This window comes from Sciurus carolinensis, chromosome 6 (genome assembly GCF_902686445.1).
Source record: "Sciurus carolinensis chromosome 6, mSciCar1.2, whole genome shotgun sequence".
In the NCBI taxonomy this organism is placed as follows: domain Eukaryota; kingdom Metazoa; phylum Chordata; class Mammalia; order Rodentia; family Sciuridae; genus Sciurus; species Sciurus carolinensis.
In genome coordinates this window covers 140,276,066-140,298,506 of record NC_062218.1, presented here as the reverse complement: position 1 = coordinate 140,298,506, position 22,441 = coordinate 140,276,066, and the positions used below count along the sequence as shown (strand labels likewise).

Here is a 22,441-nt window from a genome sequence, read left to right as displayed (position 1 = left end):
AGAAAGATCAAAGGTTTCTTGCTTGTTGCCATACGTGGGGCTGAAGTTCAAGGTGACGATGAAGATCTCAGGCGTGCTAGCGGGGGCTCCTCATGCTTTTTGTGTCCATTAATGGTCTTGCTGATTTGTCTGTCACCTGTTCTACCTCTGGCTCCTGGTCAGAGTTAGACGAACACCTATAGTGAATGATCTGCTGCCTCAGCCGGATGAGCTCTCCCTAGGCCACGGCTGCCCCGTGACCATAATGGAGCCAGACTTCTTTGAGTTCCTGTCTTCTAACTTTTTGTGGTATCAGGGTTCATGAATTCCCATTAGCAACTCTCATTGAAAGTTCAACCACATATGATTCGGTGCCTTTAGATTTCACTGGCCACATCCCAGTATCATTCAAAGAACATTTCCAATAAATTTTGTGATGAAAAGACGTGATAATAGTCGTGAAGTCAGAAGACCAGTGGGACAGAAATTGTCCTTGTCATGTGAAGTTGAAGACTTGGAAATCCTTCCTAGAGTGTTACCTAGGGACAGTTTTCCCTTGTTGGATTATAAAAACCACATTCCCTCCCATTAAAGTAGGAATTCAGCTGTGATTGCTGGACTGTGAAGTGAACTAACCGTGGTGCTCAGGCTGCCTGAGGATCTCGCAGCCTCTGACAAGTTGGATGCGCGCCTGAGGATACCATCTCTTACCATTTTTGACATGATCCTTTTAAATGACACACTTACTACACTGTCCATATTTATGAAGTCTTTAGGTGGGAAAAATGGCCTTCCTGGTTTTTAAATTTGCAACAAAGACGATTTTGAAGAAATAAAGTTTTGTGATTCTTAAAAAATAAATAAATAAATAAATAAAAATATAAAATAAAATAAAAAGAAAGATCAGATTAGAGATTAGATAGCACTTTTTTTTTTTTTTTTTTTTTTTTTTTTTTTAACAGTGCCCTAAGGAGGCCTGGGGATTTCATGCAGAGGCTGACAAAGGCAAAGGAGCAGGATGAATAGGGGCTGGGACTCTGGGTTCCCCACTCACATCTATCACAGCAGTTCTTTTAAAATAATAAGAGTTAATATTTATTTAGCAATTACTAGGTGCCATGCATGTGCTAAATGTTTGCTATGAACCATCTGTTCCAATTATCTGGGGTACATTCAGTTCATCTCTATTTTCTAATATACATATATATATGTATAAACATATGTATACAAAACTTGTATGTATTTGTGGTATAAAATGCTTTGATGTATGTGTACATTGTGGAGTGGCTAAATTAAGCTATTTAACACTTTCATTAACATTTTTACATCTCTTTTTTATGGTGAGGACATGTAAAATCTACTCTCATAGCAATTTTCAAGCATATACTTCATTATTTTTGACTTAGTCACCATACTGCGTAATAGATCTCCTGAACTGGCTCCTCCCAGCTGAAATTGCGTGTCCTTTGACCCACCCTTCCTGCCGTCCCCAAGCCAAGCCCTTGCTACCTGCCCTTCTCCTCTGCCTCTGTGCGTTCAGCCGTTTCAGTGAGATCATGTTATATTTGGTCTCCCAGTACCTGGTTTCTTTCACTTAACTCCATGTGCTCAGGTCCGTCCACTCTGTCACAAATGACAGAATTCTCCTCTTTTGCAGGCTGAGCATAGTGTTCCACTGTGTGCATTGGCCATCTCTTCTTGATGCACTCACCCGGGGATGGCGGTTTAGTTGGATTCCTGACCTGGGCTGTTGTCAACAGTGTTGCAGTGAACAGGGGTGCACGCATCCCCTGGACATACTTACATCATTTCCTTTGAATATGTACCCAGCCGTGGGATTGCTGCTTCAAATGGTAGTTTAACTTCGAGGTTGTTTGTGTGTGTGTGTGTGTTTGTGGAACTTCCCTCCTGTCTTCCTAAGTGGGTTGTACTCACTTACATTTCCACCAACGGTGTGCCGAGGTTTCCTTCCCTGTCCATCCTCCTCAGCCCTGGTTACTTCTTGTCTTTTGGACAGTTCCCATCTGAACAGATACTTCATTGTGGTTTTAAGACTTGAGCCTTTAAAGTCGAGGATAACAGGCTTGGTGATGAAGTTATCCAAGGTCACCCACGCTGGGACTTAAGGAATCCTTGTTTGAAAACTCACCCCTCTGCAAAGGGTTCCGTTGGATCCAGGAGGTGGGAAACACAGAAGAGTAAGCCATTCTGCTTACTCTATTCTGGTTATTCTCCTTCTGGAAAGGAGTGTTCCAGTGCTCTTGGAGAGCATCTCATGATTTCAGGGGATGATATTCCTCCCTCCCAAAGAGCCAAACCCAGACACGGGGACAGCCCTGCCTGCCCACACCTCCTGTCACCCCACCTGAGGTGTCACCTGGTTCTTTCCTGGCCAGAGGTTGCCCTGCTGCTTCTGCAGATGACTGAGGTCACGCCTGTGCCCTGTTTGATCCCAAATTCTATTTCCTCTGAGAGTCCAAACCCAGACCCCAGGGGAGGTGCCGTGTTCCCTGCCCTGTCACCAAAGTTCCTAATTGTTAAATATCAGTCTGTGTTTTGCTGAGCTGGAGCTGGTTTTGATGATAGAAAATTCCCCAAACTAAGAGTCCTAAAAGCAGCGTGGTTGATTTGTTCACTCCTCAGAAGCTCTGAGGAGTTTCTCTTCTCCACCTCCTACCTGGAGCTCTCTGGTCCTGAGGTTCCCTCTGGCTTAGGGATTCTTCAGCTCTAAATGCTCAGGGCCTCTCCCTGGACCTCAGTGAGTATCAGGGTCTGTAGACCTGAATGCCCCCCACGGCCGGGCAGTCAGCTATCTGAGGGGTAGCGGGCCCTGTGTAGGGAATGTGGGCCATCTTGGACTCTGTTTCCTTCTTGGTTTGGACTGAGATGTGGGTACCCCAATATGCTCCTTTTCTCTGAGCAGACTGATCTTGGTGATGAGCAGAAGCTGGAACTCAGCATCAGGGAGACCCCGGGGAGGGGACCTGTGGAGGGTAAAGCAGGCAGCTCCTGCCGACTGGTGCCAGGTGAGAGCACAGATGCCCCATCTTCCAGTTTTTTGAAAGAGAAGCTGGAATCTGGGTTTTTGGATAAAGTTTTCCAGTGTTTTTATGTTTTCAACTAATTAATCATTGAACAACAAAATTGCATATTATAAAAACTATCAAATAAAAAATAACATATTTTGGGCTGCAAACACAATAGGTAAGCCTAGGTACCACCAGATGGTCACTCGGGTCCCTGCTGCAGGTTTTGAGATGTTAGGTTCAGCACCGTGTGCCTCTTTCCTTCTGCTCCTCATGTAACCATCATATAAATCCTGCAATGGCAGAACTCCTCAGTGAAAGTCTTCTCTTTGGACTCAAAAGGCCTTTGGTCACCTCTCTGGTCACCCCAGAGCTTCTCTTTCCATAGTTCCCTCTAGTCCATTCACATGTCTCCTTGCTCCTGCCTCAGGGTCTTTGCATTACCTGTCTCTTCTGCCTGGAATTCTCTTCCCCAGCATCACTCTATGCAGCTTCTTGCTCATATGTCACCTGGTCTTATAGGGCTTCCCTGACCACCCTTTAAAAAAATTACATCTCCCTGCTATTCATTATCCATCTCCCCACACATGCTACACATTCTATCTCCCTTTTATGGAGATCAGAGAGGTTAAATAATTACCCAGGGCCACACAGCTGGTAAATAAAAGAACAGAGATTTGAAACCAAGTCTGATTCCAGAACCCACTTTCTTAACTGTCAATTCTTATCCAGCACTGTGTTCCCTATCTAAAGACCAAGGGAGATAATGTATGCAAGAGCTTTTTGGAAAACTTACAGATTATCATATAGATATCAGACATCATTAGTAAGAACTTTTATCATAAGAATATTAGGAGAGAATGGGACACCAAGTCCCAGCTCTCTTGCCCCACACTCTGGGTAAGCACTTCCTTTTCGTTTCCTTTCCTTGTACCTGCAGGCCTGGACAGGCCTGGCTTTTACAGATCGCCTCCCTGGGCTAGTCCCTCAGTCTGGCTACTCTTCCAAGCTGCTGCTTTCTGAGCCATTGCTGGTCCTAATAACGTGTTGCTCTGTTCTTTCCTCCTCTACTCTCACCTATCATATTATTTGCCTTCCCTGGAGCCTGGGAAGTAGGTAGGAGTAGCTATCATTAGCTCCATTTTACAGACAGGTAAGTTGAGACCCAGGAGGAGTCCTGTGGTCTTCCCAAGGTCACTCGGCTCATCAGTGGTTCAAGCCACTGTCTCCTCTCCTGTCACATTTAGTTCTTTGATCTTTTTTTTTTACATGAGAACCCAATTGCAGTTGCCTACAAACTAACAGATGAGTCAACTATTCATCCAGGTTGGTGGAAGTACATCCAGTCTCCCTACTCACAGTAAATTCCAGTCGGTTTAAATCAGTAGAGTTGGTGTTCAAGACTCGTCCACCACAGAGTGAGAGTCTTGAATGGAAAACATCCCCCTTTCGGTCAGACGTTGGATTATTCTTCCTCGAACAGAGTCCTGACTGCTCATGCTTCTTCTCAAAAGCCTTCGGTGGCTCCCTATTACTAAGGGGAAAGTTATTTTAGTGGCTGAGACTTCCTGACTAGCAGGTACCTCGCATGCCACTGGTCTTTCACTTTTAGTTATTTTGGTTCAAAGGCATGTTCCAACCTAATCTTTACCCCAACCCCAACTCAAGGTTTTTGTCACCAGTAAAATATATTTGGAATTCTTTCCAGTCTGAACACTGAATGCCTAGAGCACAGGAGGTGGGGGCAGGTCACAAAACAAATTCTGATGCCACCCAGACCTGTCGTAATTTCACATCTGGATTTGGGGGAGAGGAAGGATGTTCTCCAGTCCAGAATAATGAACCCAGTGGCTTATCCTTGTGAGAAACTCTTCAAAATTAAAACAAAAAACAAAAAACAAAAAACAAAAAACAAAAAACACCTCATCTCGTTGGTTCTTCCAGGGCCTAGAATCCAGAGCACTGGGGCTCAGGAGTCTGGCCGGCTGCTCACAGTCCAGCCCCTGCCTTCCTGGGTAGCGTTGGGTGTGCCATGAAAGCTTCAGTTTCCCTAATCTGAGAAATGGGTGTCCAAGGGCAGCCATGTCTCTTAGGAAAGTGATGCACTGCTAATTACTGTCTGTGATGTGCCTGAGGAGAGAGAAAGTGCTTGGCAGGAGGGAGAAGTCCCTCTGGCTCTTGGCTAGGGATGAAAAGGAATTTCCTGGTCAGAAACGGTGGTTGACATTTTGAACAAATCGAGTAGGAGCTTCTTTAGTGGACGTTTGCTTTGGCTTTGAATCCCTTCGCGTTCCCCAGGGAAAGGACAGAAGTAACCACAGAGTCACAGACCTGCAGAGTTTAAAACGTCTGACGCACGCTGCACCTGGTCCCTCACCAACGCAGATCACAGAGTCAAGATCACCGCACACCCAATCACATGCCACGCGCCTTTTTACGACGGGACCCGGGGCGTTAGACTCGCAGAGCCGCCGCTTGTCAGATCTGGAAGGCCCTGCAGCTCCTTGGGCCCCAACCTGTGCTGCCCTGGAGGGCCAGGGACAAGCCTGTGGCCAGGGCCTGAGGCTCCGCCCCTGCGTCTAACAGTACTGTCCCCTTTCACGGTTTATAGATGATGCTTCCAGGTGCCATTCCACTAGGAAAAAAAGACTGCACCCCTGAAAGCAAGAGTGAGGTTTGGAATGGCTGATGTGTCTGGTGCCTGCAGGCCCCCACCCCGCGCATTGCTTACAGGAGTCCGGAGGAGGTCTGCGGGCTAAGTGGCTTCCTTGACCAAGACCGCACTGAGGGAGAGGGAGTGACCTCAGATCCAGGGCTCTGCCCTCAATGTTGGACAGGCGTGGGCGGGTGTCAGCCTGCCCACGGCCGGGGGAAGAGCCGTCCGCTGCCTCTGCGGGGTTCATCTGATATGTGGTAGAGATTCCTCAGGGCGCACAGGCCAAGGAAGGCGACCAGGAGAGGTGTCAGCACTGCTCCACGCATGACTTGGGTAAAGACAGGGTGTCACAACCCCCTCTTCCTGGATGTCAGAGTCGAGTTTCTGAGAAGCCGGAGTGCTGAGCCCAAGCAGGACCTGCTGCAGTCTGGTCCCCTGAAAGTTCCCTGGCCTGGAGCTGCAGACACACAGCCTGTGTGAGACCAGATGGGGAGGGACAGGGTAACACGCCTGCAGGTTTTCACTACCCTCAAACCCAGCAGTCAGTCGACAGCGTCAGGCAGCTGCTGTCAAGTCACGGTCCCGGGTCGTATTTGTTGGAAACGCCAGCACATTTGGGGCCTAGCGCTTACATGCAGTTCCTTGATTGTCTAAACCATCTTCTGAAGGGGGACGGCACACAGCTGGAGTCCCCGTTTTGGTAACTACCTTCCGCCTCCTTCTGCGTCTGTGAAGTGGGTTGGCAGTTCTATGGAGGCGGTTTGATTTACACCGATCCCCTAAAAGGGTCTCTTCACAGACAGATGCACGCCATTAATGTCCCCGCACGATCATTCAGAACGTGCCTCCTGAGGACCGTATGTGCTCTCTTGCAAATGTGCACATCCACCCACATGCGGATTTCTCCTGGGACTGGGGAGCCAAGGAGCAGGCGGCCCCACCCCAGACAAGTGCCTGCACGCAGCCTCCCCGAGCAGCCAGCAAGCTTAGACTCGACCAGACACCAGCAGCTTCCTGCTCCGCTAAGGTGCAGGCTGGACCTCCTCCAGAGAGTTCCCTGAACCCCACCCGCACCCCAGCCCAGGCTTCGATTCTGCCGTGGTGTTGAAAACTAAAAATAACTGACGTCTCGAGTGCCATCCATGTGCCTGTGGAGGGCTGTGTCCCCACAGGGAGTTACGCCGTCTTATTCAGTCTTCATAAAAGCCCCTGAGAGCAATGCTCTTAATGGCCCATCTTACAGATGAAGAAACTGAGGTTCAGGGATGCTAAGTGACTTGGCCGAGGTGGCACAGTTGGCCGGCGGTACAGTTGGTGTTGGAAGCCAAGCAGCCAGATTCCTAAGTGGCCACAGCATCTCTTTCTGGTGACACAGTTGGGAGGAAAGTGCCGTTCCTGGCTGCCTGCCTGTAACTCTCAAACTGTGCCTTGGGCAAGTCTTCTTTTTTCCTTTGGGACTTTATTTTCCAATTTCAAAAATTAAAAAAAAAAAATAAGAAAAGAAAAGTAAAAGGAGATGATTTCTAAGGCTCTGGTCTAGGCCCTGGGAATTCAACCATGAATAACATGTGCAAAGTTCTGTCTTCATGGATCCTAGTGTCAAGTGGTACGGATGGCTATTAAATAAACAGGAATATGTTGGGTGGTGATAAGAACGGCTAAGGTGATAGAGGAGGTGATGGGAAGGGAGATAACTTTAAATAGTGGGTCAGAAGGTAAGAGATGAGCTGAAGATTGGATGGCAAGAAGGAACCTCCCCTGCGAGAATCTTAAATAGAGGGAGGCAACAAGTGCAAAGGTCCTGAGGCAGGCCTGGGTTGACATTTGCAGAGGAGAAAGGAGGCCTGTGAACTGCAGCTTGATGAACAACAGGAAGAGTGCTGGGAGTGACCACTGGGGACCCAGGCAGGGCTCAGTGGTGCAGGGCCTTTAGAGGTCATGGTCAGGAGTTAGATTTTATTCCAAGTGCTATGGGAAGCCACTGGAAAATTTGAAATGGGTAATAAATATGAATTCATTTATATTCTTACAGGGTGTTTCAAAATCGTGGTCCCTGGTGCTGCAGGCTGGGAGGTGGTGCTGGGAGCCCAACATGCCTCTGCCCCCTGCCAGTTTGCTGTCACAGCGCCTTCCCTTAGCAAGCTGCTCTGTGGCTCCTACCCCTTACACACAGCTGTGAGCATCAGGCTGCCACCCCAGGTGCCTCTCTCTGCATCTTGCTCCCCTCCAGGGAGACCCTGCCTCTGCTTCCTTCCCAACAGCTCATCTAAACGGCTCCCTCTGCCTGGCGCCTGTGCAGCGCCGGGCGGGCGTCTTGTTGGGGCCTGCCCGGCCCTGGTGATGGCCGGGTGAACAGGAAGCTCTCTGCAAAGCAGGACAAGCAGAGCTCCAGGGCCGGCTGCTTGCACCCCGGCCCACTGAGCCGCACGGCGCACACACCCGGGCTGGGGTAAGGACTCTCCGCCCCTGGGATTGCAACTTCAAAAGCAATGCCATCCTGTTGGGGCTGGGGACCCCCGATGCAGGGGCCCCCTCCTGCTGTGGGGCTGTGTCCGGGGTAGGGTGAGTGTAGCTTTTGCCTGTGACTGGGTCCCCTGTGGGATCTGTAGTGAGTGAAGGGTGAGAGCAGGGGGCAGGCAGGTGGGGACTGGGTGACACCTCTTTCTGACACTGGCTTTAGGAGCCCAAGTGTGGGCTTCTGCTTCATAATGTCTCCACTTTTCTGAGGTGTCTGGGTTTGGGACACCCCCAAGAAGAACTCAGGGGACAGAGAGTGGTAGGAAGCCGGAAGGATGGGGCGTATTCAGGTTCCTTTCTGCACAGGTCCTCAGCACCCAGCTAGGTGGACTTTTCCACTCTGTCTCCCCTTGTGGGCTGTCACCAGCAGGGCCCTAAGAACTCTGTGTGCAGGTCCCTTTCTGGGAAGGCCTGGCTCCCAGCCTCTCCTTTCCCCCCTTGCCCTGAAAGTTTAACTCTTTCTTGCCTTTGAAGAGGAAGGTAACTGGAAAAACGAGTCGGGCCTGCTTCATCCACGAATGCCCGAGCACATCGTCCTGGCAGCCACGAAGCGCCTAGGAATCAGGACGCCCACGGAGAGGCCAGGTTCCCGCCTGCTGCACCCAGTCCCACTCTCGGCCTCTCAGACTCGCCCCTGGCCCTGGCCCCTGATCCATCCTCGGCCCTGCTGCATCTCTCATGCTTTGATCCAGGCTGGATTCAGGGATGGGCACCATGAGAAACAGCAAGGGAGTGGACGGGGTGGGCAGCGAGTCTTGGAGAGGCAAAGGACTTTCCAGGGACCAGTTCTTCCCTGACCATCTGCTGTGTGACCTGGGGCAAGACTCGTTCCCATCTATGCATGAGGAATGGGGACAGAACTTCATCATCTCTAACGTCCACTTCGGCTCTGACCTTCCAGGAGTCTGGGGGTTGTCTGTGTTCTGATTACAATATGGGTGGGAATCAGGCCCTGGTCACAAGGGATGGGGGCAGGACAGGTGAGCCTCAGACAGGGGTCTGCAGCTCAAGGCGTTGCCTCCTGGCTCCTGCTTCGCCTTTCGATCGGTAGAAGCTGCTGCTCTGTCCCTTCCTTTTATGACCCTTAGTTTCCTATGAATGATGGTAAGTTAAAACTTACCACGCTGGGTAAGTGCTTCATCACTTACCTTGACTTAAAAATTGTTTTTCACAATAACTCTATGAGATAGATAATATTCTTACCCAATAAGAAGAAACTGAGGCTCACAGAGGTTCAATAACTTGCCCAGAGGGTCATCCACCTAGCAAAGGGAGGAGCCAGGGCCAGGAGTGCCTCTCGGCCTCTCTGCAGCCCCCGCACGCAGTCGCAGCTCTGGCTGGGGCTCAGCCCTGAGGGACAGGTGCTGGAGGAAGGACAGGCAGAAGAGGGGCTTAGGGCCGGATCCCGGAGCTTGGGTTCCTGGTCAAGAGCTGCGACTCTTTCACCACCACAGGGAGGTTTTTTGGTAGAAGGAATAAGTGATCGGGAGGGTGTGGGATCTGCTGGATACACCTGAGAGGACATTCTAAGCTGTGTATGGTCCTGTTCCAAGATGAGTCGGAGTCAGCTCTGCCCACAAAGGATGGGTAATGGAACAGGTGTAGATAAATCTTTTATCCTTCAACTAGCATCACACTATGGACACTTGGGGCCAGGTAACCCTTTGCTGTGGGGTCTGTCCTGTGCACTGCAGGATGTTTAGCAGCATCTCAGGCCTCTGCCTACTATATGCCAGTGGCACTTTGTCCCCAAGCTAAGACAGCAAAAGATAACTTTAGACATTGCCAAATGTCCCCCAAAGATAAAAATGACCTCCAGTTACAAACCATAGCAGTAGGAATGATTTCTTTCCTAACCTGCACCCTTTCTTTTCTTTTTCTTTTTTGGCCAGGGTTTCAGGGGTGTTTTTTCCACCATGATTAATGCCTTGCTGGGTTTTGCTGTTTTGGTGCTCCACTGTGCGACCTGCGAGAAGTCCCCGGAAGGAACCGTCTCCTCCTCAGCGTGGCATTTCACACACTCTCTTTACAATGTTAGCATCTATGAAAACTCGGCTCCCAAGACCTACGTGGAGAGCACGGAGAAAATGGGCTTGTACCTCGCTGAGCCCCAGTGGGCAGTGAGGTACCGGATCATCTCTGGGGATGTGGCCAACGTCTTTAAGACGGAGGAATATGTGGTGGGGAACTTCTGCTTCCTGAGGATAAGGACAAAGAACAGCAATACGGCACTTCTGAACAGGGAGGTGCGGGACAGTTACACCCTTATCATCCAAGCCACGGAGAAGACCTTGGAACTGGAAGCGTTGACCCGTGTGGTGGTCCACATCCTGGACCAGAACGATCTGAGGCCCCTCTTCTCCCCGCCATCATACAGAGTCACCATCTCCGAGGACGCGCCCCTCAAGAGCCCCATCTGCAAAGTGACAGCCACCGATGCTGACCTGGGCCAGAACGCGGACTTCTATTACGCCTTCAATGCCAGGTCGGACGTGTTCGCCATCCATCCCACTAGTGGCGTGGTCACTGTGGCTGGGAAGCTCAATGTCACCTGGAGAGGGAAGTACGAGCTCCAGGTGTTGGCTGTGGACCGCATGCGGAAAATCTCTGAGGGCAACGGATTTGGCAACTTGGCTTCACTTGTGGTCCACGTGGAGCCTGGCCCCAGGAAGCCCCTGGCCATCGCCTCGGTGGTGCTGACTCCATCAGAGGACAGTGAAGGCGCCTCCTATGCCACGGTAGTGGTAGATGCCAACGGCTCAGGAGCTGATGTGGACTCCCTGGAAGTTGTCGGTGGAGACCCTGGGAAGCACTTCAAAGCCATCAAGTCCTATGCCCACAGCAATGAGTTCCGTCTGGTGTCTGTCAAAGACATCAACTGGATGGACCACCTTCATGGATTCAACCTCAGCCTGCAGGCCAGGAGTGGGAGCAGACCTCCTTCTTATTCCCAGATCAGGGGCTTTCACCTACCACCTTCCAAACTCACTTCCCTCCAATTCGAGAAGGCTGTTTACAGGGTGAAGCTTAGCGAGTTTTCCCCTCCTGGAAGTCGCGTGGTGTTGGTGAAAGTCACCCCTGCCTTCCCCAACCTGCAGTATGTCCTAAAGCCATCCTCAGAAAACACAGGGTTTAAAATCAATGCTCGCACTGGGTTGATCACCACCACAAAGCTCATGGACTTCCATGACCGAGCCCGCTACCAACTCCATGTCAGGACCTCACCGGGCCTGGCTTCCACCATGGTGGCCATTGACATTGTGGACTGTAACAACCACGCCCCCGTCTTCAACAGGTCCTCCTATGATGGCACCTTGGATGAGAACATCCCTCCAGGCACCAGTGTTTTGACTGTTACTGCCACCGACTGGGATCACGGGGAAAATGGGTGTGTCACCTATTCCATCGCTGGCCCCAAAGCTGTGCCATTCTCTATTGACCCTTACCTGGGGATCATCTCCACCTCCAAACCCATGGACTATGAGCTCATGAAAAGAATTTATACCTTCCGGGTTCGGGCATCAGACTGGGGATCCCCTTTTCGCCAGGAGAAGGAAGTGTCTGTTTCTCTTAGGCTCAAGAACTTGAATGACAACCAGCCTATGTTTGAGGAGGTCAACTGCACTGCGTCTATTCGCCATGACTGGCCAGTAGGGACGTCGATAATGACCATGTCAGCCATAGATGTGGATGAGCTTCAGAACCTAAAATATGAGATTGTGTCAGGGAATGAACTGGACTATTTTTATCTAAATCATTTCTCCGGGGTGATATCCCTCAAACGTTCTTTGATGAATCTCACCACTGGTCACCCCACCAGGTATTTCTTGAAAATTACAGCCTCAGATGGCAAAAACTATGCTTCACCCACAACTTTGAATGTTACTGTGGTGAAGGACCCTCGTTTGGAGGTCCCTATAAGGTGCGATAAAACAGGGGTGCTCACACACTTCACAAAGACCATCCTTCACTCGGTTGAACTTCAGGACCAGGAGTCCAGTGATGAGGAATTCTCTTCCCTGAGCACATATCAGATCAATCGCCACACCCCACAGTTTGAGGACCACTTTCCCCAGTCCATTGACGTTCTTGAGCGTGTTCCCATCAACATGCCTTTGGCCCGCCTGGCAGCCACCGACCCTGATGCCAGCTTTAATGGTAAACTGGTCTATGTGATTGCAGATGGCAATGAGGAGGGCCGTTTTGACATTGAGCTGGAGACAGGGCTGCTCACAGTAGTTGCTCCCTTGGACTATGAAACTACCAGCTTCTACCTCCTCAATATAACAGTGTATGACCTGGGCACTCCCCAGAAGGCCTCCTGGAAGCTACTGACAGTGAACGTGCAAGATTGGAATGACAACGCACCCAGATTTCCTCCTGGTGGCTACCAGCTAACTATCTCAGAGGACACAGAAATTGGAACCACAATTGCAGAGCTGAAAACAAAAGATGCTGACTCAGAGGAAAATGGGAGGGCTCGCTACACCCTGCTGAGTCCCACGGAGAAGTTCTCCCTCCACCCTCTCACTGGGGAATTAGTTGTCACAGGGTACTTGGACCGGGAAGCAGAACCTCAGTATATACTCAAGGTAGAGGCCAGGGATCAGCCCAGGAAGGGCCACCAGCTCTTCTCCGTCACTGACTTGATAGTCACCTTGGAAGATGAGAATGATAACTCTCCCCAGTGCATCACGGAACACAGCAGCCTGAAGGTCCCAGAGGACTTGCCCCCAGGGACTGTCTTGACATTTCTGGATGCCTCAGATCCTGACCTGGGTCCTGCAGGTGAAGTGCGATATGTCCTGTTGGAGGATGCCCATGGAACCTTCAGGGTGGACCTGATGACTGGGGCACTGAGTCTGGAAAAAGAGTTGGACTTTGAGAAGCAGACTGGGTACAACCTGAGCTTGTGGGTCAGTGACAGTGGGAGGCCCCTGGCTCGTAGGACCCTCTGCCACGTGGAGGTGATAGTCCTGGATGTGAATGAGAATCTCCATCCTCCTCACTTCACCTCCTTTGTGCACCAGGCCCAGGTGCAAGAGAACAGCCCCTCGGGAACTCAGGTGATGCTGGTGTCTGCTCGCGATGGTGACAGTGGCTTGGATGGGGAGCTCCAATACTTTCTGCGGGCTGGCACTGGCCTTGAAGCCTTCAGTATCAACCAAGACACAGGTACTGGGGGTAAGGTGGAATGGGAGTGCTGGAATTCTGGGGACTGAGGGAAGACAGGGTGAAGAAAAACAAGGGGTCTGTTCTGAAAGAAATCAGGCTGCAGATGGAAAAAAAAAAGACAATAAATAGGAATTCTCTTTTCTGCTACTTTTAACACACACACACACACAATTTATGAAAGTAATATATGCTGCTTTATACATTTTTATGTAATTATATATAAAATAATGTTCTCCTGCATCCCATCTCCCCACATACAATCTTTCTTAAAATTAGAGCACTGTTATACATAGTAGTTGGATTCATTTTGATAAAATCATACATGCATGGAATTTGATTTCAATCCCTGTTCCCCCTCTTTCCTGTCCTTCCTCTCTCTTCCTTTTCTCCTTCCTCTACTAAGTTTCCTTTCACTCATTTATTTATTTTTTGATTGATACTTTCTGCATATTCATAAAGATGAAATTCCTTATGGTACATTTATATGTGCATATAATGTGATTTTGTTAAATTCATTCTGCATTTACTCCCCTTTCCTGTCCTCCCTCTCAATCTTCTTCTTCTCCACTGATCTTTCCTTTATATCTATGATATCCAGTCCCCTTCCCTACACTGCTTTCTTTCCCTTATTTTGCTTCCACATATGAGAGAAAACATTCAACCCTTGATTTTCTAAGTCTAGTTTATTTTACTTTGCATGATATTCTCTATTTCCATCCCTTTACCAGCAAAATTCATTATTTCATTCTTCTTTATGGCTTAGTAAAACTCCATTGTGTTTTGCCACATTTTCTTGATCCATTCGCTTATTGATGGGCAGCTGGTCTTGTTCTATAATTTGGCTATTGTGAATTGTGCGGCTATGAACCTCAATGTGACCATATTGCTCTAGTGTGCTGATTTGAGGGCTTTTGGATGAATACTGAGGAGTGGGATAGCTGGGTCATATAGTGGATCTATTCCTAGTTTTTGAGGAATCTCCATACTTTGTTTCAGAGTAGTTGTACTAATTTGCAGTCCCACCAACAATGTATGAGTGTACCTTTACCCCTACTTGGTTGCCTGCATTTATTATTGTGTTCTTCAGAAGTGACATTCTGACTGAAGGGAAATGAGTGGTTTTGATTTGCATTTATCTAATTGCTAGAGAGGTTGAACATTTTTTTCACATATTTGTTGACTGTGTTTCTTCTTTTGAGAAATGTCTGTTTAGTTCTTTTGTTCATTTGTTTATTGGGTTATTTGGTTTTGGGGTATTGAGTTTTCTGAGTTTTTTTTAGAAATTCTGGTTATTAGTCCCCTGTCAGAGGAGCAGCTGTAATGATTTTTCCCATTCTGTAGGTTTTCCCTTCATGCTCTTAATCCTTTCCTTTGCTATGAAGAAGTACGTTTGAGGGCATCCCACTTACTGATCCTTGGTTTTATTTCTTGGGCCTTAGGGGTCTTTTGAAGTAGTTTGTGCTCACATCTATAAGATGAATGTTGACCCTACGTTTTCTTCTAGCTGTTGCAAGATTTCTAGTCCAATTCCTAAGTCTCTGATCCACTTTGATTTGACTTCAGTGCAGGGTGAGAGATAGGGATCTAATTTCATTCTTCTACATATGGATATCCAGTGTTCCCTGCACTATTTGTTTAAAAGGTTAGCTTTTCTCCAACACATATTTTTGGCACCTTTGTCAAGTATCAGATGATGGTAAGTATGGGTTTATTTCTGTGTCCTTTTTTCTATTCCATTGGTCTTCATGTCTGTTTTGGTGTCAGTACCATGCCATTTTTGTTACTATAGCTCTGTAGTATAATTTGAGATCAGGTAATTTGTGATGCCTCCTGCATCACTCTTCTTGCTCAGAATTTCTTTGACTATTCTGGGTCTCTTATTCTTCCAAATGAATTTTAGGACTGTTTTCTGCTAGTTCTTTGATGAATGTCATTGGTATTTTGTTGGGGATTGCATCGAATCTGTATGTTGCTCTTGGTAGTATGACGATTTTGATAATATTAATTCTGCCTATCCATGAACATGGGAGTCTTTTCATCTTCTGGGGTCTTCTTCAATTTGTTTCTCCAGTGTTCTATAGTTTTTATTGCACAAATGCCATCTTTATTAACAACTTGATCTGATGTTTTTTCTCTTTGTATCTGATATATTTTCACTATTTAACTCTTATGAAACAATATGCTACTTCTGAAATTCACTTTTTTAATATAATATCACCTTGGGACATCTTATTTTCTAGTACACATAAATATTTTTCATCCATTTTTATTTGGTGCATATTACTTTATCACACAGGTCTAACAACCTTGATTATGTACTTTTACTCATATGTATGAATCTTGTTAGGAAAAATTCTTTTATTTATTTATGTATTTGTTTGTTTATTTATTTTTGTGGTGCTGGGGATTGATCCCAGGAACCTGTGCATGCTAAGCAAATACTCTACCGCCAACCTACATCCCTAATTCCTAGGCAAAACTCTTAAAAATGAAATCAATGGGTCAAAGGATAATGTACATTTTTTTGTGCATGTTATGCTGAGGATCAGAGTCCAGGGACTCAAACATGCCTAACAACTGCTCTACCACTGAACTACCTTCCCACTTCCTTAATGCACATTTTCAATGGCAATAGATATTCCAACTTGCCCTCCAAAAATGTTATATCAACTTACTTATTCCTTTTTTAGGTTGTGTAGAAAATAAGTGAAATTTAGGAAGTACCTACTGAGCACCAACCACTAAGAGGGTCCTTGAAGAGATCCTAGGTAAATGAAAGAAGCTGACTGCCCTCAAGGAGTTTACAACCTCGTGGAAGATTTGTTAACAGAGAAAAGGGCTGGCTATCTGGTAGAAAGAGCTTTAGATTGTCAGTTCCAGATGTGGTTCTTTCACTTACTTCCTACATAATCTTGGTTAAGCCATGCTCCCTCTCTGGGTCTCAGGTTCCCATCTGTCATCTCTGGCATGTGGTGCTCTGATTCTGAGTGCAGGCTCTGCCAGTTGAGTGTGGTCCACAAGAACTTATAGTGCAAGTTTCTTTTGCTCCACTATTGGACCCTCAAGTTCCAATACAAAACTGGCCGATAGTAAGCAATTTGTGGAGTGAGTGAGCTAAAGAATGGAGGTAAACCCCTAAATTCATGAAGATGATGGAGAAGGAAATAGTAAATTATTCATAAAATGTCTAATCCTTAAATTGATGTCCATCAGGACTTAAAGAGTGAAGGAAACAGTCAAAAGACAGTTACTCCCACTTGGGAGAGTTTCAGGCTTGAGGATTGCGTGTTGGAGCTTAGTTGGGGCAACTTAGCAAGACCCCCATCTCTTTTTTTAAAAAAAAGATTGCCATAAGAAATGTGAAATACATCAATGGCACTTGGGTTGAAATAGTTAGGAGAAAGTGGGTCAGCTACCACTATCTCTCACAACCCTATATATGCCCAAACACCATATTTTGGGGCCTCTTTTAGCAGAAAAGGTTCTGAGAGAATCCATAATCCAGATGTTAATTCCCCAATGTTCAACTCAGCATTTCCATATCCTCCTAGCAACCATTCTCTCTTTTTGTGGAATACCTATTACTATTCTTTCCATAATACATGCCAGGGATTGGGTAGGGTGATTTCTAAAGTTACTTTGAGTTCTAAAGAATTTTGGGTTTGGTTCTTTACTTGTCTCCAGGAATGATTCAGACTCTGGTGCCCCTGGACCGAGAATTTGTACCCTACTACTGGTTGACAGTACTAGCTGTGGATAGAGGTTCTATACCTCTTTCTTCTGTCACTGAAGTCTACATCGAGGTCACAGATGTCAATGACAACCCACCCCGGATGTCCAGACCTGTGTTCTACCCCTCCATCCAGGAGGATGCACCCGTGGGCACCTCTGTGCTTCAGCTGGATGCCTGGGACCCAGATTCCAGTTCAAAAGGGAAGCTGACCTTCAACATCACCAGTGGGAACCACATGGGATTCTTCATTATTCACCCATTCACTGGTAAGAACCCAGACATAAAGGTAACTAGAGATCTCTGCAAGATCTCTGAAGTTTCCCAAAGTGTTGTCCTCAAGCATCATTGCATCATCTGTGAAGTGGTTGGAAATTCAAATTCTTACCCCAGACCTCCTGAATCAGGATTCTGAAGGTCGGTCCATCAATCTGTGTTTTAACAAGTGCAGGGAATTCTGATGAGTGCTAAAGTCTGAGACACTCTCCTACAAAGTCCATCTCCACAGGGAAATGAGAAGAATCTATTGTCAGCTTTCTTGCCTTGGGATCCAGCAACATCTGAGGCTATTTCAGATCCCAAGATGCTCCCCTACTGACCCCTCCCCCGAGTCACAAGCATGGGTCAGAGGGTCACCTTTAACCCTAGTTCCAGACTGATCTCAACTCTAGCTACACAGTGGCAATAGGGATCCACTTAGAACTCTCACTAGCATCTGTCCTTGATCCAAGGACATGTAGCAAGGATGGTGAATGAGTTAGAGGACTGCAGCAGTCACCAGTTGGCGGCAGTGAGCCAGATATAACCCACAAAGGTGATTTCTTTGACTGGCACAAGATTTAAACAATGATTTTCCAACATTTAAAAATTGGCAAATTCCACAAAGCATTCCAGATTTCTGTTTGTTCTTCAAAAATTGGAAGCTCTGACCACACTATCTGCATATATCCATGGAGCTCCCTGAGCAGACCAGGCTTATGTCCCCTGGTCCTCATGGTCCTGTGGTTCCCATTGTCCCCTGTGATCATTTTCTTAGTCTATACCCCCCATTTACACCTGTCTAGCTCCAATGGCCCTGGAGTTTGAGAACCACTTTCTAGTGCTGGGGCAGTTCTCCAAGGTCACATCTTCCTCTTGGAGGATGAGCAACAGCCCTATTGTAGAGAAGGCTGACATTTTCTCCTCTGAACCCAACATACCATTCCATAATAGTTTACCATTGTCCTGGAAGGAGAGAACCCTGGTAGGACTGGAGTAAGGGAAAAGAGAGAGAATGCTAGTGGGCTTTGACTTGGGCCTTAAGACCAAAGGGAATCTGGGGACTAGGAGGAGCCATGAGCGAGGGAGTTCTGGGACAGAAGGTGAGTGGGGAATTCAAGTGTCTATTTGCCCCCGTGACATTTGTTGGGTGCCTTTCCTATTAATCTTTGAACTGAGGATATGGAGTAGTCATCCCAAAGGAGGATGCTTTTGTACTGGAGAACAGGCCTAAGCTGGTTTTCTACCTGGACCCGCCCTGTCCCTCCCTTGTCAGAAGAGCTAAGAGATCTCTCACCTGAGGCATTAACTTCTCAACTTCTCCCCAATCCCTGTTCTGTTTACTATCAACAGTTTCCTGACAGCAGTTCTGGCAAAATGCCCTACAAGGCAGAGAGATATTCTTAGTTTTCCTGGAGTTGAGGAGAAGAAATCTTTATTAGGATGAACTTTTTAAAAGTGAAAGAATGTACCAGCCGTGATTCCAGCCTACCATCCTCATCTTCACCATGGCATAGCCCCATTTTCTACCGGGATAGCTTAGATGCTTTCTTTGTATCCTTAAGAGAAAAGTCAGAGAGAGATAAAGGTCTGGGAGGAAAGGGAGGAAAGAGACCAGAGGGCTTACCACTGAGACCCAGTAGCCTTCGAACTCTTCCTAAGGGAGAATCCCAAACTCTGAGCCTTTCTTCATCCAGCCCCTCAGCTTGGGGATGAGCTGAGTAGGTGACCTGGGACAGTCCACACCACATCCAGAGGAACATGTCCCTCATTTCTACTCATCTTCCTTCTGTCTGGAAGGATGCCTAGTCATGGGGCTTTCCAAGGCACCTTCTCTGACCACTCCCATACCTGTCCTCAGGGAGGAAGACGCAAGATCTACTCCTTGAGGAGATCACACGCTCCTGACAGAGGCCACATCCTCACACCAGGCCCATCTCTATCACTGGAGGCTTCATCCCAACCCCGAATCCCCTTTGGCTTCATTATGCCCCATGCAGAACCTCTGTTCTCTGCACTGAGCTTCCAGCTACACACTTGCTTCTCTTACCTCCATGACTTCATCACCCAAACAAGATCAATGAACTTCCTGATAGTTTTCTGATGGTTCACTGAGCCTACCAATAGCTCTATTTCTACTTAGAGGACATTTTTTACAACCAGTCATGGGCTGAGGCCTTAGGATGACGTTCTGAACCCCTAATAACCTCAACTTTTGAGGTTCCTGATTCTTGCAAAGAACTGGCATCTAATCTCCCTTGATGCCTCAGATTAGAGCCATTAGATTAGAATCTATTAGGAGTGTGTGATTGCCTTACGCTGTCATCTTGATCAGTTCATTTTGAGAGGATGGGCATCTGAGGGGTGGGTGTTTGAGTGGGAAGGCATCTGATTGGACAGGGTGATGATGCTGTGAGGTTGCTGAGTTTTTGACATACCACCTGACCTAATGGTGAAAGCGATGTAGGTGGAAACTTCAGCTAGCACATTATCACAGCTGTTAACTCCTGCCACCTCACTTTACCTTCCCTTTCCCCAGGATTTCATTTCCCCTTAATATACTTGTTCTCCAAAGACCGGAAGAATTCTCACCCAACAATTCTCATTAAGTATAATCCTGAACTTACCCCAGTAAAGTGACTTTGGGGCCCCTTTGCTCATGTCTCCCTCCTGCCATCTCTCCTGCAGGACTCCTGTCCACCGCCAGGCAGCTGGACCGAGAGAACAAGGATGAACACATTCTGGAGGTGAGCAATGGTGGTGAACCTGGTCACTGAATTTGTCATGATTTTGGGGGCCAAGGCAGAACTTGGAGCTCCATGCATTGCTCTGGTACTGTGACTGAGGAGAGTCCTAGGCTCAGGGAAGAGGACAGACTTGAGCTGAGTCTCGTTGTGGTTAGTGATAAGGATTGTTGAGTCTTTGCTGGCTCATCAGCACTGACAAGGGAAGCCATGTCGAGGTTGGGCAGGAGCCACTGATTGATTAGTAATGTCTGAAGTAAGTGTGGGAAGGAGGAACAGTGTACATGTGCTATGTGCTTCTCAGGTCTGGTTTCCAGTACAGCCCTCTGGGCCAGAAAGAGACTCACCCAAGGTCAAGCACTAGGTTAGTATTAGAATCAGAATAAAATCCTTTGTCTTCTATATCTGTGCTTTTTCTAGGGATATCTTTAGGGTCACATAGGCATCCCTGGTGCCCATTCCAATGAAACACTTTGGTCTGTGACCTATAGTGGTTTAAATCCGAAGAAAAGGATATTGGTGGAAAATCTAGCTATTTCCCCAATTGAGCTGTTCGTAACTGATGACTAGGCATCTCTTTTAGCCTTTAAGGCATTAGGAGGAGCCACAGTGGTGGTGCACATCTGTAATCCCAGCAGCTAGGAAGGCTGAGGCAGGGGGATCCTAAGTTCAAAGCCAGCCTCAGCAACTAAGTAAGTTGCCTTGAGCAACTTAGAAAGACCCTGTCTCAAAAAATAAAGAAAGAAAGAAAAAAATCCCATGGGCTGGGGATGTGGCTCAGTGGTTAGGCAACCTTGGGTTCAATCCCTGTTCAATCCCTGGCATCTCCACCTCCCCCTGGGAAAAAAGTCATCAGGAGGGAGGATGCATATTCCTCATTAGATCTGAAATAAATTTTGTCTTCTATGCTCACAGACTGTGCATGTTCTTTCCCTTTATCAGAAATAGATTATTACTAGTAACAGCTAAATGACCTTCTAGAGTTTCTAGGGACTGATAAATTTGCTTTTAAAATTTGCCTTTAAAAATTAAAATATTTTAAAAATACAAAACCACTGTGAGTGGTAATGTCCTATCTCGTACTGTGTTCTTAGGTCTTTGAGGCATGGGACTATTTGCCCCTATACAAAATAGTCCCTGATTCTGATGGCTTGGTGTCTTTTCTCTCATTCTGGATTTCATTTTGTGCATCAGGTCACATGTCTGACTCAAGAAGTTCCACCCATTCCTCATTAACATATTCTAACCTCAAGTAGCTCAGAGGAGCATGAGCTACTGAGAAACACAAACAAATAAAAAGTAAATGGTCTTTTTGAAATGGCCTTCCTGGGTGAAGAGCACCAGCCTTTGTCTGGAGTCTTTGATCTTGACTTCTTCCAGTTCTCTCTGGTTCCTTTCTCTGTTCTCGCTGGTTTTTCCTGTGGGCAAAGTTACTAGAGAACTGAATTCCAAGCTGGTGAGGTTATGATAATAAAAATAACCAGCCAATACCAAAGAACAAACTGATATTAGCAGACTGTCACAAGCAGTGGTAAGTTTGTGCTGTTGGTGGTATATATGCACAACTATGCATGTGTCAGTTCAGGTCTTCATGCTCAATTCTGTCTGCAGGTGACTGTGCTGGACAATGGGGAGCCCTCCCTGAAGTCCACCTCCAGGGTGGTGGTCTGCATCTTAGACGTCAATGACAATCCACCGGTATTCTCCCATAAGCTCTTCAATGTCCGTCTTCCAGAGAGGCTCAGCTCGGTGTCCCCTGGGCCTGTGTACAGGCTGGTGGCTTCAGACCCAGATGAGGGTCTCAATGGCAGCGTCACCTATAGTATCGAGGAGACCGATGAGGAGGGTTTCAGCATTGACCCAGTCACGGGTGTAGTGTCATCCGGCAGTACCTTCACGGCAGGGGAGTACAACATCCTAACGGTGAGCAGACGGGTGGAGGCCACAGAGCAGGGAGTGGCTGGGAATTTCTGTGAGGATACAGGAGGAGGGAGGCATCTGGTAGCAGGATGGGAGTCTTGTCTCTAACCAAAACTCAGAATTATGGATCTTTCTCTTTGAGCACAGAAAGGGTCTGGGAAATCCTCTCTGTTCTTCTAGGTAAGGATTTAGTGAGAGCAGTGAAGGCTCTGAAATCAAGGTATGCCTGGGTTTTGACTGTAGCATCTGTGTGACCTTGGACAAGTCATTTTACTCTTTTAAGCCTTTGTTTCATCATCTGTCAACTGGGGATAAGGACATTATTCTTACAGGAAGACAGTGTACCAAATGGATAGGTCTTGGGTCATCATGTCAGATGGCCTGAATTCAAGCAGTTCAACCTTCTTACTGGCCAGGTACATAAGCTGGTGGGTGA

At 47.3% G+C, this 22,441-nt stretch overlaps 1 protein-coding gene across 1 annotated transcript in view; it reads left to right on the top strand.

Moving 5' to 3' along the window:
• Fat2 (FAT atypical cadherin 2) overlaps positions 1 to 22,441 on the top strand; it is an 82,283-nt gene that overhangs the window by 9,767 nt on the left and 50,075 nt on the right. Inside the window, exons 2-5 of the mRNA XM_047555511.1 lie at positions 10,071 to 13,353; positions 17,038 to 17,352; positions 20,030 to 20,088; positions 21,697 to 22,008. Coding sequence (XP_047411467.1) covers positions 10,095 to 13,353; positions 17,038 to 17,352; positions 20,030 to 20,088; positions 21,697 to 22,008 — 3,945 coding nt within the window. The 5' untranslated portion in view covers positions 10,071 to 10,094. The remainder of the gene's footprint in view (positions 1 to 10,070; positions 13,354 to 17,037; positions 17,353 to 20,029; positions 20,089 to 21,696; positions 22,009 to 22,441) is intronic.